The sequence below is a fragment of the Morone saxatilis genome, unplaced genomic scaffold (assembly GCF_004916995.1).
Source record: "Morone saxatilis isolate NCDOM2014 unplaced genomic scaffold, NCSU_SB_2.0 Contig0, whole genome shotgun sequence".
In the NCBI taxonomy this organism is placed as follows: Eukaryota; Metazoa; Chordata; class Actinopteri; family Moronidae; genus Morone; species Morone saxatilis.
Window position 1 is genome coordinate 14,598,369 of NW_023339650.1, and position 17,404 is coordinate 14,615,772.

General features: G+C 40.8%; 1 protein-coding gene across 1 annotated transcript in view; it reads right to left on the reverse strand.

Annotated features, from left to right (window-relative positions):
• The window catches only part of LOC118323630 (phosphatidate phosphatase LPIN2-like), a 15,057-nt gene extending 1,989 nt beyond the window's left edge, over window positions 1-13,068 (reverse strand). Inside the window, exons 1-17 of the mRNA XM_035655663.1 lie at window positions 12,999-13,068; window positions 6,508-6,708; window positions 5,574-5,669; window positions 4,990-5,273; window positions 4,796-4,912; window positions 4,539-4,665; window positions 3,908-4,376; window positions 3,407-3,506; window positions 2,934-3,121; window positions 2,578-2,671; window positions 2,415-2,484; window positions 2,218-2,301; window positions 1,840-1,919; window positions 1,126-1,282; window positions 576-724; window positions 370-456; window positions 116-268 (exon numbers count right to left, since the gene is read on the reverse strand). Of these exons, the coding sequence (XP_035511556.1) occupies window positions 116-268; window positions 370-456; window positions 576-724; window positions 1,126-1,282; window positions 1,840-1,919; window positions 2,218-2,301; window positions 2,415-2,484; window positions 2,578-2,671; window positions 2,934-3,121; window positions 3,407-3,506; window positions 3,908-4,376; window positions 4,539-4,665; window positions 4,796-4,912; window positions 4,990-5,273; window positions 5,574-5,669; window positions 6,508-6,699 (2,447 nt within the window). The 5' untranslated portion in view covers window positions 6,700-6,708; window positions 12,999-13,068. The remainder of the gene's footprint in view (window positions 1-115; window positions 269-369; window positions 457-575; window positions 725-1,125; window positions 1,283-1,839; window positions 1,920-2,217; window positions 2,302-2,414; window positions 2,485-2,577; window positions 2,672-2,933; window positions 3,122-3,406; window positions 3,507-3,907; window positions 4,377-4,538; window positions 4,666-4,795; window positions 4,913-4,989; window positions 5,274-5,573; window positions 5,670-6,507; window positions 6,709-12,998) is intronic.
• Between the last annotated feature and the right edge of the window lie 4,336 nt (window positions 13,069-17,404).

The following is a 17,404-nucleotide window of genomic DNA, read 5'->3' on the forward strand; positions in this document are numbered from 1 at the left end:
ATCTGCACTGTAATTCATTTGCTAGAAGACTAGAAGCTAAAAGCACAAATACACATTTATAACTTAACTCCTGTCATGAATTTCATCTGTAAGCTTAGAATAAAATAATTTTTACCTGTGAAAGGCCGAGAAGAGGCTGCTGGGGGAGAGCATGAGGGGTCCTTGAGGCAGGAGAGTCCCTCTGTCGTTCACCCAGTGCAGATATCCTCGGGTCATGTCAGCCATGCCGATTGCTCGGGCCGAACAGTACAGGAACTTGTAACCATTCCTGTAGCAGTCAGATATTCAATAATGGGTTAAATATTTTTACGTAACTGGAGCCACCTCACTGTTATGCTGACAGAACAGTAATCGTCGTCTGTGTCTTACTCGTGCACGGAGTGGTAAAGCTTAGCGATTCCTTGATGAGTCCAGTCTTTCCCGAGCTGAGGCAGAATCTGACCAAACACATCTGATCTGTGGGAAGAAAATTATCAGGATATATTGCGAATGAGACATGTGACATTAGACTGTTATTTCTGCCTGAGGGTAAACACAATATAATGGAAAAAGAGGACATTTAGACTTTCTCGTACTTGGTGATGGTGCCGTCGATGTCGGAGATTATGACCTTGTCGTCCCAGTTCCACAGGTAGATGGTGCCCTCGCAGCGACACGTCCCCTGGTACTGGGTGGTTATGCTGAAGGTGACATCATTAGGCCCCTCTCTTAGCTTCAGGCTGGCCTGTAAGAGACACAAGATGAGTAGAGTTTAAAAAAGAGGACACCGATTTAGCATCACACTGCTATAACATTGCCTGACTCACGATGGACGTGTAGGAAGTGAAGGAACTTGTGTCATCCAAAGATACCAACAGACTACTAGGATTTATCCTTCACTGGTTTTACTTTGGTTCCCTGGAAGCTGTTCCTTTGTCTTATTTTGTACGTCACCCTGTTTATGCTCTTGTTCCTTTGTCCTGTTTCTTGTCCACATGCTTGCTTGTTTGGACCGTTTATATGTGCAAGTGTGTGTTACTTATTTTGTCATTTGTTTATGTTAATGCTCCGTTTCTGTGTCCTGCTCTTGCTGACCCTTTTCAATGCCTAACTTTAGCTGCACTGCCAGTATTAGCGATCACTCACTATCTGGTCAGACGACAGGCGGAGGGACTTCTTGTAGGAGTGACAAGGCGCCGGGGCCGGTCCTTCGGTCTGCACATGCTCAGTAGGTGTCAGAGCAGTTGCGACAGCGTTCAGCTCTTTAGTCTCATCGTCACTAGACCACTCTGCTGCTTTCTGCCTGTAGGAGAGAATACAGCCTGAAGTGAGACCAGCAAACAATATCAACCCCAGAGCAAACTGTGCATTTAGTCTGAGAAAAGGTGATCTGCAATGGTGATTGATTTTCCAACTAATGTATTAAAATAAGAACAATAACAAGACATAAAGCCATATTTATACTAGATAATGTGATTCAGGGTTAACCAAAACAAACCCTGCAGAATCATTTACAGCCACCAGAGGGCAGCAGATGCCCTAATCTGCCTGTACAGTAACTCTGCTTTGTTTAAGAGCAAATATGCAGCATGTTTTTATTCTCTTATTTAATAACACAACTGGGCGCATCCTTACTAATCTCTAACAAAAAGGTAAAACTAGCATCCGCCTGGTTCAAACAGTATTTAAAGTCTTTCTTCTGACAGCTTAATGATGAGTTTATGAGTCATCAAAAAAGACAGCACTGCTGGCTGACTAACATGCTAATCCAGCCTCTGTGGGACATGTTTACCCAACACTGCTTGTGTTGGTGTGTGACTGTAGTGTTGTGAGGAAGCCAGAGCTTTGTTGCTGACTCACTGTGTTTCTGGGGCCTGGTGAAGGGCAGGGCTCTCGCTGGTCAGGGACTCCTGCCTCTCTAACTTGGTCTCTGATGACGACTGACAAAGAAGAGACAGAATTAGCTTTCTATGAGATAAACATCTCGAGTTTAAAACCAGAGGTATGACATAAAGGTTCTTTCATAGTTCTTCACAGTCTTTACATAATAATGCAAAACAGGCGTGTGATGCTTAGTGACACATTTGGACTACATCTTCCTCATTACCTAGACTAATTTACAATGCAAACTCCCACAAGCAGTGTGGTATTCCCACTGACTGACACTACAGTGTAAACACACAGATGGAAGTGTCACTTTCCCTAAAGACTTAAGGCTGAGTCACACTGAGTCAGTACCTGCTTCACGCTGCTCTTTCTCCAGAACCACCAGCGTCCAGACTTTTTGGGCATTTTCTCCTTCACCCAGGCCTCCTCTGTAGCCTGCCATTCACATAAATTATTCATGTGTAATTATATATATATATATATATATGTGCAGACACACTTTAAAGGTCAATGAATACAATATAAAACTCCTTAGCCCGAAAGAATACCTTTGGCAAGTTCTTCTGAAAAGCCTGCATACTAAGTATCAATGGTGCTGCCAGTGTCCAGTTGTAATACCTGGGGGGGAAAAGAGTTTGTTTTTTTTTTAGCTGGTATGTACACATCATGTAATTACATATTAAGTCATATATTAAAATGTGGAAGACTCACCTGTTTGCAATTTTAACCACCAAATTCGGATTGTCAATTATTGCTGGATTCTCTGCAAATTCATTGTAGGTGATGATGTGCTCCATGAATTTATCTGCATTAAATGGAACAAAAAAGCCTGATTAGAACTATTTATACATCTATAACAACACAATCACTTGCTGGACTCCTAATGTGCTAAAACAAATAATGTGAACAATAAGAATAAGAAAAAAGATACAAATTTCAAGTTAGAAACTACTTTAGATCCTGTATTCTGTTTTCAAGTAGAAAAAAAACTAATGTAATTTTGAGACAGTTATGAGAGGAAACATGTTTTATGAGCATTACTGCTGCCAACAGAGATTTCTGGGTACCTTTAGAGATCTCAGAGTTCTCACCAACACCTCCACACAGCGACAGGGTGACGTCAGGGAGGTCACCAGCAGAGTCAGACAGACACTCAGTGCCGCTGTCTGCTGCGGCGCTGCCAACAGACTGTGGCGACTGGGATCCAGAACGCCTCCCCATCTCGACCCAGTGTTTAGGAACCTGATCAGACTCACTGAACACACACACAGTCAGTCCAGTGTCACACAGCACAAATCACTGAATTGCATGAATAGTTGCAGCCATTTCTACTGCACAATGATGCCAATTACTGTCTCTACTGTGTGTACAGTTAGGGCTGAGTATCACCCCTCGGTATTTTTTTGTATGAACCCAAATGTGGCGACATAGCAACACAGCAAGTACTGAAAGCTACTAAGTACCAAAAGTTGTACTCATACATAATTAAATAACCCTAAATGAGGTTACATGACTTCACTCTGAGAGGATTCCCAGGTACCTTTTTGGGAAGTAGCGGGCAACAACATCAGGTTCAAGTGCATTCAGGTCATCCAGGTAAATATCTTCAGGCCCCTGATGTTGGCTCCTCTTCCTCACACCTTTAAGAAAGCCAAGACAAAAGACGTTTACTCAGAAATCTTTTCACTTCCTTTTCTTTTAACTTGTGCATGTGAATGCAGAGCGGCCCCAGACACAGAATATGAACTCAGGCCTAAATAGAAACCACATCCTTCCTGTTAACATCCACTTAGCTGTTGAGTACGTTCACATAATCTGGAGATTTACTCATGACTTTCCCACGTCAGAAACCAACAACTACTGTACAAAGCAAAAACTGCTGAGAGGCTTTCTAGCCTCTTGTTTTTCTGTCATTCATAGGACTTTTTAAATGTTTATATCAATACTACACAATGAAAAAATAGCGCAATTCCCTTCAGTCAAGAACACAATGTACAGAAACTATAACACATATTCAAAGTGAGTAAGTAAGTCATGTTACTTTTTCTCTTGATGGGCGAGTCCGTGGGTTTAGACGAGGTTCTTGTATCACGACAAACTGCCGCCGAGTCTCCAGCCATGTCACTGCCTCCACTGCCAGCGGAGCCGCTGTCCCTGCGGCTGGGTGGCGAAGACGTCCACCTGGCCTTGTGCACAGGTTTTGTTATGGAGTTAGTGGAACACGGCTCAGTGGTAAAACTGCTAGACATTAAATCAGAAAGGTCTTGCTCGTGCTTGATAATGTTTGTGTTGTGCGACGAAGCTTCGGGGGGCTGGGGTTTGCAGCTGCACGGCTCAACTTTGATGGTCCGAGGTTCTGGTTTTACAATACTGCAAATGGGATCTGTGGTTCTCTCTCCTTCCCTCGACTCTTCTTCCATGGCTTCTGTGCTCAAGATAACCCTGAAATGTGTGTTCTCAGAGGGAGTGATGGTTAACGTCTTTGGCTCTGATTTGTCCTTTTTGTTGACCTGGATGCAAGAAAGAACATAAGATGAAGCTTAAATATACGCGTGCAAGTCTCTGAAAATCTATAAATGAGGATATGAACTTTCGGTCCCACTCCACGAATCTCCTTTGTCCCTAAGATCTAAGTTTAGACAGGATTCTACCAGTCTAGACTTGAACCTCACCCTGGTGGATTCTGGAAACTCTCCCCAGGTCCACTGCATGTGGGACTCGGCCCTGAGCATGCTCTCTGCCGGCTTGACCATCAGCTCAGAGTCGCTCTTAGGCGACATGGGCTCGGACATCTCCCTGCTGTAAACAAACACCACATTTCCACTGAGTCAGCTCTGTTTTGATGAAGCAGATTGGAAATGATGTCTCATTGTTTCTCTGTTTGTATGAACAGTGTAAATATTTGACAGTGGGAGTGGGAGGGCCGTACCTAGTGCAAGGGGACCAGTCTCCGTCAGAGAAAGGGTAGCTGTCCCATTCGAGGGTGGTGAGGGGGGAATGTTGCCTGTGGTCCATATTGTCCTTCATCGTGGAGAGAGAAGATGCCCTGAAGACAGGAAACAATAAAATTAACAAAAAGTTTACAACAAGTAACACACAAAGCTGCAGCGCGTGTCTGCTCACCGTCCATTGTGTGCACTGTGCTCCTCATCTGAACTGAGCTCACACAGCTCGAACTCCCCGCCTGCAGGTGTGGTTTGCTCCTCCTTGCGTGGCTCGGCCTTATGCTTCCTCCTGCGTCTCCTTCTCTTCTTTCCGGCTGTGCTGGAGCAGGTTTGGAGGTTTCCAGCGGCCGGGTCTTCTGGACTCTTCTCTACCACTGATACCCCACATCTGGGCTCCCTGCTCTTGAACAGAGCCTCTTCTGTGGGGATGGGCGAGGTCACCAGGTGGGCAGGGACAATCTCCTGTGATGAGGTAAAAATAACTAAATAAAGAATACTAGGCGAATACAGCCATGTGAGGCTGTTCTCAGCCACAGCAGTGCCTTAAGCTAAATGCCAATATCAACTTGCTAACATGCTCACATTGACAATGCTAGCATGCTGATGTTATGCAGGTATAATGTTTACCATGTTCACCATCTTAGTTACGGGTGTTAGCATGCTAACATTGATTATTGGCACTAAGCAAGTACAGCTGAGGCTGATGGGAATGTCATTAGTTTGTCATTAAATCAAATTATTTTCATGATAAACAATACTCACATTGTGCTTCTCGGTCTCCCGGACAAAAAAGGCCTCTCCATTGTCTCCAAGCTTCATGTGTAGCTCCACAGGTTCCCCATTGATTTCTATGTCAATCTGCAGTCAAGCAAACACATTTCTTTAAGAATTACTCTGTACAAAGCTTTACTGTGTGTAATTCACTACGTCCTTCTCAGTTGGCTTCAGGTTCTAGCAGGCATTAATAAGGCAACATATGCATTGTCTACAACACAGCTCATTGATACAGAAAAACTGTGCCACAGATTTTCCTGAAGAATTAGAGTTAAGCCAGAGAACAGCTTGTACAAAGGCTTGCTGTTTTCAGCATATGCCACAAGTTTCTATCCATGTTAGGGTTTTAATCAGAACTGGGCTGCCTGTGTGGAATTAGCTGATTAAAAAACATACAGTACACAGTATGGAAGTTGTGTGCACACACAATGCTTTCTTCCTTCTTCTTTAAATTATCAGAAAGGTTAAAAATTATCTGCCAGATGCTGACATTTGATGGTCAAATTCAGGTTTGTTCCTGCTTGGTTTCTCAACAGTGCCACAGATGCTTTTAACCCACGTGATTTACAAGAAACTGTCTTCACTGTCAACAACAGACTACTTCCTGTGTGCTCTTCTGTAAGACTTTTATTTTTTTGAATGAGATGAATCTTTACAAGTTGGGAATAAGAGGTTAAACTGAGCCATAGTCTGTGTATCCCACCTTAGTCGTCAGCTGATAACCACACAGTGTCTATAAATAGACTGGAAGGACAATCTGCTCTTGTGAGAAGCAGAGAGTGGATAGGATGATAATGTTCAAAGAGATTCAGAGGGAAGGAGAAGAGCAATTAGAGCCAATTTAAGCCTTTCAAATTCAGTGGTTATGACATTAAATATTAAGAACTGATTATCTTTTCCTCTGAGTAATGTGAGTACTCACCACTTTCTCCCTGGAGCGCAGCACTCCCAGTTTTCCGAAGCGGACGTGGAAAGGGGAGCACTGGAACGTCCCATCAGGCTGTCGGACGACGATCACATCGATGCAGCCTGACAGAGTGGCCTGATTGATCCCCTTATACAGCTCCTTTACTGTAACCAGCACCTGGCCCGCCAGCTGCCCCACGTAGTTCATGGTGTCCACCTGTCAGCAAAAACACCCTCATTAGCATATATGTAATGACAATATTCTAAAAACAAGTTTCACACACCTAGCAGAGTGAAACCACACGCTACTTTCTTTTATTAGGCCACAGTCTCCTGTTGTTCAGAATAGTCTGCAAAGGAAATACAGGCTGGTCCCTAAACGCAGTGGCTCTGTCCCATTTTCCTCAAAAGAGTCCTGAGCTGATCAAGACTTAATCAGGCCCTCGATTGCAGCACTAAGGCTGCTGCAGACCAGAGCAGAGCGGACAGTGTGTGTTTCTGTCTCCACAAGGAACACACTCTAAAAATCCCACGGTCAAAACTGACCCAATTTGAGTCAATATAGCTGGATACTCTGGCTCCTTTGAATCTAATACTGATTGTTAATAATATGTGTATACTTTGCAGCTTTGAAGGTCATATGCACATTTATAGCAAATACTATTTGTCTAACCATGGCTCCAAATAACCATATATATAGTTCTGTAATATAAATAAATGTCTCTAACTGTCTGCATACTGTGGTGACCTCCCCACTTGACTTCAAAGGAGCTGAAGTCATTTTCATCTGGTCTCTCTAAGTGACAACCGCAGCAACAGGGCCAATCTAAGGTTTTTGCAACAGAAAGCACATGACTATCTATAATTTAAAAACCCAAATAGGGCTCAAAGGTCACAGCTCAGAGTATTAGCCTGTATTATGTCTAAAGCATTGCAGCTATCCAAAATGTACTAGAACGATGTATTAGAAGGCTTCACATAAACAGAGGAATAAAATAAATAAGTGGATTTATTCAGTCCTGTATTCCAGCAAAATAAAACATAGACAGTGAATAGTACATGAGCTGTGACTCACCGTCACTTTACATGAGTATACAAACTACAGTGCAGTAAGCTTTCTGTCATAACTGCTCATCATAGCCGTTAGTTCGGCTTGTGAGGAGTCAGACAACAGCTCAAACATGATACATAACATGTTTAGTTATCTTAAAATGGGTAAAGAGATACACAAATTGAATAGTTTAAAAGGTTAAAAGCAAACTGTGATTGCTGCTTAAAAGGAGATCTATATGGGGGTTAACAAAAGGAAACAGATTTTTTTCCTTGGGATGTTACATTTTCCCCTCTTTTTGATACAAAGCTGCAATATTTACTGTCTGCTCAGTTCAAATCAGTTGACAGACGCTCAGTTGATGCATCAACAAACATTAAACATGTCTAGGAAAGTAGAAGCACAAGGTTAAACTGAGAAATGACCTCATTCTGTCAGGAAGATGAGCTAATATCCTTCCTTCGTTATCACTCTCATTTCTAGAAAGCTTTTAAAATGTGACAAGCTAAATAAAAGCCCTGGAAACCCCCAAAAGACAAACATCTGTGCATCTGAGGAATCAATCACTGAGTAAGCTGACTGAGTGATTAAATAAAACATCTTTTCACTCATATATACAGTTTCATACACACTGCTAATGAGACCACTAATGAAATCAATCAACAGTGTGTTTCAGTATTCAGGACAATGGTTTACACTGACTGAATCAGAGCTGCATACCAGCTCGGTGGACTTTGAAACCATTCAGACTCTAAAACTGGCAGCCACTGCACCAACTGAACTCTAATGCACTGAACTGGTGCTAGAAGGAAATATAACACGATATAATGATGAATACACCAAATATACCAGGAACATAACACAATGAAAGGTACCCATCACGATCTGCCTCCTGCTCTAGACATACTGTGTTTCTACAGTCTAGTGATGATCATCAACTCACTATCAGGTAACAACAGTCATACTTAACAACCTCTGTCCCAAATTGAACATTTGAACGTTGTTTTTTGCTATTTACATACACATACTTTTAGCATCATTATTATCATTATTATTTAACCAAATAATAATAATACAACAGGGACATTGAATATTGGAAATAAAAAAAGTTTTTTCCAAAATATGTACAATGGGAGGGAGGAGATCAAACAAACATTTAAATATTTACAAGCTCACACAGACTATTTACGTCGAGTTATATCCAGAAATGTTTGTAGACAGAGCGAGAGACTAGGTCAAACAAACTATTTACATGTTTACAGGCTACAAGGAACAACCTAATCCGGAGATCCGGAGAGAAAGAGTGAAAGAGAAGGTCAAACGTGTCGCAGGCACAAAACCTTGCCTACTCACTTCCTCTGCACGGCACAAGAGGAGAGGAAGAGACCCTGACGCTGCTGGCAGAAGAGGCCATAGACTGGTATCACTCTAAGAAGCATGCATGAGAATGAATTACACTATAACTGAGTATATTTTTGCCTTTCCCCTGATGGCATAGAGAAGTCACTATAAGGGTCTGAAAAGCCGCTAAATCTGGTAAAAAAAAGTCACCAAGTTGGCAACTATGTCGACGACTCTATACTTTATGGCTGATTTTGTGTATGTGACATAGCGTGGAGTTTGAATCCGAATTTTAAATCTGAACACCTAACAGTTAAAATAGTATATTCCATGAGACATAAATATAATAATTTAATCTACAATGATACATTCCTCTACTGTTCCAGACACTGTATCTTTGTGTCCACAATATAAAGTAGGGATGTGCAATATGGTGATAAATACCCAAAATATACTTCCCATCTGGTAATTTAATCCGTTTTTATCTAATCCATTTATAGCATTAGATAATGTCCCGTAAGAATTATTTACTGTGATTTATCCATGTGATTATTCAGTATATTGCTTTATCCACTCAATAGAAAGGTACATATGTTAAGTTTGGGTTAGGGTTAGAAATAGGTCTCTGGGTTTAAATATTGAGTCAAGATTAGAGTTAGAACTGGGTTTAGGATGAAGTCCGGTTTACCAGAGTGGATGAGATTCACAGCAGGTCATTACATTTGTGTTTAATGAGAGCCACAATGTAATAAAGAAACACATTTCTCACTCTGCATATTCAAATTGTCTACGTCCAACCAGCACACCCACTCACCAGAGTCCAAAGGGACTTCAGGTCCTGCTGCTCTACATGAAACCTCCCTGAGAGCTCCATGTCACCCCCAGGAGCTGAGCTAAGGCCTCCTCTCCTACCCTGTCCTCCTCAGCCAACCCGCTCCCGGTCTGTGCCATTCACCGCAGCTCCTGAGGCCCTTCTAACCCCCTCCGACTGAGCATGAACTGCCCCTAGCCTGAACCATAAAACGCTTACATAACCTCTCTTAGCTCCGGCCCCCTGTCACAGCCAACCTGAGCTTGAAAAGTTGTTTTTTTTTACAAAGAAAACAGCCTGAGGGAACATTTAAATCTATTTGTTTGACTAACAGATAAACAGTTTACTTATAATGTGAATTCCAATGACAAGAGCACATCAAAAGCTGCACTGTAGCACGTTAGTGAATGACCGACCATACTGGCATGCTACAATATGTTAATATTAATCTCAGCTGAGGCGCAGGAATTCAGTCAGCTGTTTTAGAGGTCGAGATCTAAACGTTGTTGTTGGAGCTACATGAAAAGTCAGCGGATCACCAGAGTCACTGGTAGGATTCATCCTATGGAGATCATGAATGTCTGTACCAAAACGATAAGAGTCGACAACCATTATAGCAGCTCTGTTTTGGCTAAATGCTCGATCAGTCTGATGGGAAGGTCATAAGTTTAGCAAGGGATCAAAATGTCTGTAGGCCTACTAAATATTAAGGTAATCCATCCAATAGTTGCCTAGACAGTTTCATGTTCATGACATCTTCTGTGCACCATGAATGTCTGAGCAAAATGTCAAATAATCTAATAGTTACTGAGATATTACAGTTTACTAGTGGACCGACAGCTTTCCATCCCTACAGCCACGTTGTTTAGTGATGACCTGAGGATTAAATCACAGCTGTAACTCACTGATATATAATATAAATGACAAAGCAAACATTACTGCAAGCCTCCAGCGTATTGTGGCCCCAGTTGACAGACTGTGTACGCGGTGCTCCTGCAGTGTGCTGTGGCGAACCACATTGTAGACAGAACGCTGCGATGCTCATTTAATAGACAAAGCAGAAGTGTCCAGATGAGAGTCATCAGTCATGATAGCAACGCTGCACAACCAGAACTCTCCAGTGAGCTGACTACACACTGTCTGCATCATCTACACGCCACACCAAATTTAGTAAGAGTTCAACTACCACAGCACTCCACATAGACCCCTCTGCTGCAGCACTTCAAGCCTGAATAAAACTGAGGTAGTGTGCGCTTGAAATATGCTGAAACTGGAATGAAATTAGAGTTTGTTCCCTGATCAATAATCAACGTAAAGTCCACTTATCCTTCTGGAGCTTTTGACCATATTAAACACTCATCAGATGAGCTGTCAAGTTCAACTTTTGGAGCCAACATGGACGAGAAGTCCTAAAAATACAGAGAATGATGGGAAGTTTGAATATCTGTAGTTCCCAGTTGGGCTGCAGTTAACAACAATGTTCATTGTTGTTTAATCTCGTGATTATTTTTCTGATTAAAGGACCAGTGTTTAGGATTTCTCTCGCAGTAAAGTTGCAAACTGCAACCAACTGAAACCGCTTGACTCAACCAAGCGTGAAGGAGAAACGGCATTCTGGGCTAAAATAAAAATGTCTCATTCTAAGGTCACAAAATCATAACAGTTCTTATTTTCAGGTGTTTGTACACTAATAAAAACATAACTATCAATATTATATTCCATTTATACCAATATATCTTCCTGGATCTTCAAGCGATTCATTCATTTATTCGTCAATAAAATGTCAAATAAATAGTGAAAAAGCACCATAATGAAGTAAAAGTGCTTGTTTATTCACTTCACTGCCACAGAAGAAAGCAGAGATCATGGAATCAGCTCAATGTTTAATAATCACTGAAATACTTTCTACTGAATGTCTGACTCATGAATTAATCAGCTAATTGTTTCAGCTCTCGTTCCAGGTCCAAGTCAGGCTGATGGTGACTGAGTGAGAAAGCGAAACTGGAGTTGTTTTGTTTTGTCTGTCTGTCTGTTTGAACTGTTTCCAAGGTCAAGACACAAGCAAACGAAAGAAACAAAAGACCTTTGGAATCTGAAACAACCTGAACAATATGTGGGCTTCCTCGCTTACAGGTCGTCCACGAACACACTACAGTACATGACCTTAAACTCCTAAAGCTTTCTTGTTTCTCTTTGCATTTCAAACTGCCCAGTAGCTATTCGATGATACGACCCAGCACAACCAGTTCTCATCCACGACACATCTGAGGGGACCTTAAGAGGTGTTAATCCTGTTTACAAGATTAGTGCAGATCTAGCTTTCCCTGTCTCGGCACGTTTCTCCTGCTCACTACGTCCAAGAGCCCAACGTGATTCTGCGTCAGCCAGTTGTTGTTTTAACCAACGTTGTTGTCACTGAGTCTGCAGTTTTTCTTTTTTTTTATTTAAACTGCCAGTTCTTCACAAAACCAACCACCACAATGTCAGCAAACTCAGCTGGCAACAGATTCTCACATTTAAAGAGCTGGAACCAGAGATAATTTGGCATTTTAGCTTGGAAAAACAATTCAAATGATCATTTAAGCACTAACAATGATGCTTTCAAGTATCTAGCATGTGTGGGTGGTATGGTCACTCTGAGGGAAAAAATACATTATTTATTTGAATATCTTCACATTCACTGCTCATTCAACTGTATTGCACACTTTAAGAAAGGAAAATAAAGCAATAAATATAGTGGTACAATAGCCTTAATCTTAAATATTGACTCTGATATCACAACTGAGATATAATACAGTACATACATATTATCTCTGCTTGAGAGTTTGCTGTTTAACACCATCAAATGATAGGAAGGAATGATAGAAAATACATTAAGTAGCTTTAGTATATCCATCTACCTCATAATGTTAATAACATAGTTAAAGATGTAGTCCAGTCTGTACAGGTGCACCTGTAGACAATGTTAATAAGTAAGTATTAAGTATTTTCGCCATAAACACCTATGATGCGTTTAAGGACACAACTGGAAGGTTTAATTTGACATTTAAAGAGACATTTGTGATAAAGTTGAATTGTATAACTACCAATAACGCGTCGTGCAGCAGTAAATACCCGGTTCATACATTATAACACTTTAAATACGATATTTAGTCTCAAACTCGCACACAAGCCGCTAAATGACTCCTCAGGAGGCTTTCAAGGACTCCACTACTGATTTACAGCCGAGAGGAGCCACAGCAACCCGCACTAACACAAACACTGTCACAGTATCTAATGGTACAGCTGAGTGAAATCATCCTACCTGCTGGAGTAGAGGATCACCGCGGGCAGTCGCACCTACTGTCGGTTCCTGCAGCGGGCAGGTTGTTGAGTCTCTGCTGCTGCTCCGCTCACAGCCAATGGGTGGAGGCCGACCGGCGCCACGTGACCCCGGGGTGGGGGTTGCACGTGATAACAACGCAGGAGGACTTATGATGAGGTTAATTATCAAGGTTAATTATTACACATTTATGAGGAATGTCGGGATTTTCCTGCACCGCAATGCTAAAGTCTCATCTGTCTCTCAGAAGTTGATAATCTAATTTAAAAATGACTTTATTTGAGTGTATCCGTGTAACTTTCTACTCCACTGCGTTATTCTTTGGGGTTATATTAATGTTAGTTAATTAATTAATTTAATTAGTTTATAAATTCACATTAATATTAAAAAATAATCGACAAATAAATTATATTGTAGCCTGTTATTACCAGTTAAAATGAGTCTATAGTGAGTTAAATTAGCCCCAGAAATACCAGCTGCAACAATAACATTTACTCTACTACAGTGGTCTACTGTGACCTTTGTAGGCCTACTGTTGCTGATATGTTTTGTAGTTTTACTTAAGTAATATTTGAATGCGGGGCTTTTGTTTGTAACAGAGTATTTCTACCCTGCTGTATTGATCATGTGATCATAATTATGTCTAACATTAGGCTCTGGGGCAGAAGGAGCAGTTTCACAGATATTATCATTCCTAAGCAAATATTGACAATTATCTTTTATCTACTCTGCAGATTTCCTTGTTGGAGCATTATCTGTATTTTCTCTTTTTATATTTGAGCTTTTTTGTTGTGCTTTGATTTTGCATTGATTTGCTTAACCAAGTTAGCCATCATACTAGCTTAGCTGTGTTTCGTTAATACAACATTAAATGTTAGTTACTGTATTTCACTCTTGTCCACTCCTGTTTGGGGACTTAATGTTGATCTTTCACTTGTTTTACGTTGTTTCTTCCTGGCATTATGGATAGTGTAACTAACCTCTGTGGTGGAATTCACATGATATAATGTATTTAATTTATTAAATTATAGTTCCTGGGTACAGATACGACATTATAGCGTTTAAGTAAGTTCTGTAACAATTATTAAATGATGAATAATCAAATTATGAACAATGAAATGAGTTGGTTCACCAGAACAAGAAATTAAAGACTGATTTGTGCAGATTTATGAGAATCTTTAGCACTATCTGATTGTTTATAAAAGTATGTTTAACCTGTTTTAACTGATACAATTTGATCCAAAATGGATGCCGTACGGGTCACAGTCAGTATTAGCAGCCCTGCAGGTGGTATGGGATTTTCAGGGATTTACTCCAGGGCAGTTCAGCGGGGCAGATATTTGACAACATAATATGCTGAACCATGAGAAACAAAGGGAAGTGTGCCACACAGCTGTCTTATAAATGAAAGTAAGGAGGAACAAGTGAATCGTACCATGCACTAGCTCTGGTGGGGGAGTTTCAGTTCCCTATAAAACAGCTGTGACTCAGACTATTACTGGTTGTTTCACGCAGGGATTTCTCAGATTGAGGACCTCTAGTTTGGTGTCTGTATTGTTAATATATTCCGAATATATGGCATAAAAACATGTTTTGATTTTAGTTTAAGCAGCTGAAAGGTTTAATCTCAATATGCTTTGAAATGTGTCAGTTACAGCAGTATGTTACGATGGATGCTGGAGCTAAATAACAAATACATCAATAAAAGTCAGAAGCAAAGTAGTTAGATACAGTTAAATAAAAATGTTTGTATATAAGGAGCTGTGGCCAGTCATCCTTGCTTCACATTGAACTTAACCTCTACAACTTTACACTTGTTGATTTGAATTAAGTCTGCCCTGTTTTACCCCAAGAATTTGCCATGCTTTGTTCTTCCCTCCAACTAGTGAGTGCCTCACCTCTGTAAACGTCTGTGTCACTCTGTATCCCAAAGTCTTCTGGCACTGTATACTAACCAGTGTGGTCATTAAATTGTATGCCAATAAATATGCCAACATATGCCTTTATTCAAGTAAATAGGATGAAAAAGGTACACACGATATATAAAATATCCAAATCGAAAGCAGGCAAACCATAAAAACAAGTGTTGTTATGAGAATGGGATATAAAACATAAGATAAAGTTCCATAAGATACTAATTTTAGTACACAAATGTAAAATATTGTTGTCATTTGCAACGTCTAAGTTACATTAACTGGAAACACATCCAACCAATCATATTAGGCACAAAGGCCGACAACAAATTTGTAGCATATGTACGCATGTGAGTAAACTCAATGCTTTTCTCCACTAGATTCACTCGGTGCTTCTGGCTGTGTTTCAGCCGGTGCTTCAGGCTCCTCCACTGTGTCTGCAGGCTGCTCAGGGGCTTCAGTCACAGGCTGGACCTCTTCTTTTGCATCTTCTTTTTGGTCTGAATCTGAAGCTTTGGGCTCTACTGCAGCAACGACCGCAACCTTCCCCTCGTCTTTCTGCGCTACAAACTCCTTGTTGTCTTCAACCTTTTCCATTTTAAGAGTCTTAGTTACAGATTCTGCAAGAAAACAATCATCAGTAAACATTTCATCTCAGACATCAACACCATGTCTAATTTCAGCCCTCTCACCCTTTCGCTTCTGCATTTTTGTTCCAGTAACTGAGGTTTTCATCTTTTCCTTTGGGGTGTTTGGGCCAAACACCACATTTCCCTCTGCATCAGTCCAATATGAAGTCACGCCCAAATCAGGCGTTCCCTCTGTGACCTCCAGCTGAGAGGAGAAAAACTGGAGTTAGACGTCACCGTGGGAAGAAAAATCCATGCTCTAATCAGAATTAACCGTCACACCATCCAAAGAATGATGTCCACTACTTACCCAGGAAGTTCAGTGAGGTCAGAAATATCACTGATTGCCAAGGTAATCCAGATACACTTGACTATAATGAAAACTTTCATAATATAATCAATCTATTCAAATCTGTTTTCACCTGATATTACATAATTTGTCATCTATTTCTTGTGTTTCATCATATCCGATCGTATTAATATATTTCAACTGATTTGTATCTGAAACACAAGGAGGGATGTTGCTTCACGTTAAAGATGCAGTAGGTAACTTTTATAAAAATAACTTTTAGTCAAATTTGCTGAAGCTTTCACTGTATCCTGACAGTAGCTATAAAATCTGGTTCTGGTTTTACTGCTCCTAATGTTACTTGCAAGACAGAAAACAACCAATCGGAGCTGAGAAAGATAGATAATTGTTGAGTTCCCATGTTGTCAATCAACTATCGTTATGTTACCAACCCAGCGTCTTTATGTCTTTCTTTTATAAAAGTTACCTACTGCAGCTTTAAATATTATTACTGTCTTAGTATAATCTGATTGTTCAGCCATTTTTTTTTTTTTTTTAAGTATTATTTTTGGCCTTTTTGCCTTTATTTGATAGAGATGGCTGGGTAGAAGCAGGAAGGGGGGCAGAGAGAGAGAGGGGACAACATGCAGCAAAGGGCCACAGGTTGGACTTGAACCCAGGCCACGGCCTATATGGGTCGCCAGTCGCCGACTGAGCTAACCGCGCGCCCGTTCAGCCACTTTTAAACGAGTTATTCCCAAATTAGAACATCACGAACACCTTAATCATCATAAATATTTTTTAAGTTTCATCTAACTAAACCACAGAGGCAGCCCTTAGGACTTGTCAGACATACAGTCGTCCTTGTTGGTTCAAGGAACAGTTCAACATTTAGGGATATAAGCTTTTTTTGCTTTAATGAGCAAAGTTAGATGAGAGGACTGATATCACTCTTCAGTATGAACCTAAAGTGAGGATTAGCTTAGCTTAGCATAAAGACTGGAAACAAGGGGAAACAGTTAGCCTAGCACTGTCCAAAGATAAATAAATCTGCCAATCTGCACTTCTATAGCTCACTTATTTATGTATTGTGTTGTTTGTTTACTTCGTACACAAACCAGTATGTGTGATAAAACTAATCAGGAATATGACGATAACCTTTATCTTAAAGAAAACCCTTCTAGTGAATGTTTGTATATATTTCTCTTTTGTATGATAGTACCGTTGGATGCTGGTGACCACAACAAGGGGAAACAGCATTAGTTTTCTCTCAGTTACATTCAGGTGAGCTTGATTTCGGCTGCTCTGTTTGTGCTCAGCTAAAGGTAAGTTGTTTTTTCTAGAGCATCACCAATCAAGCACACCGTGGTTACAGTAGAGAGAGGGGTTGTCTCCATGCTGGTGGTTGATCTTCGGAGCAGTCCGAGTCTACAGAAATCGTGACTGGGAGTGAAAAAGGGTAGTTGGAGTAAACTGAAACAACAAAGTGAATAGTGAAGGGTGGAAGGTTCAAACCAAAAGTGAGACAACTCAAAGAGGAAGAGGAGGAGGAGGAAG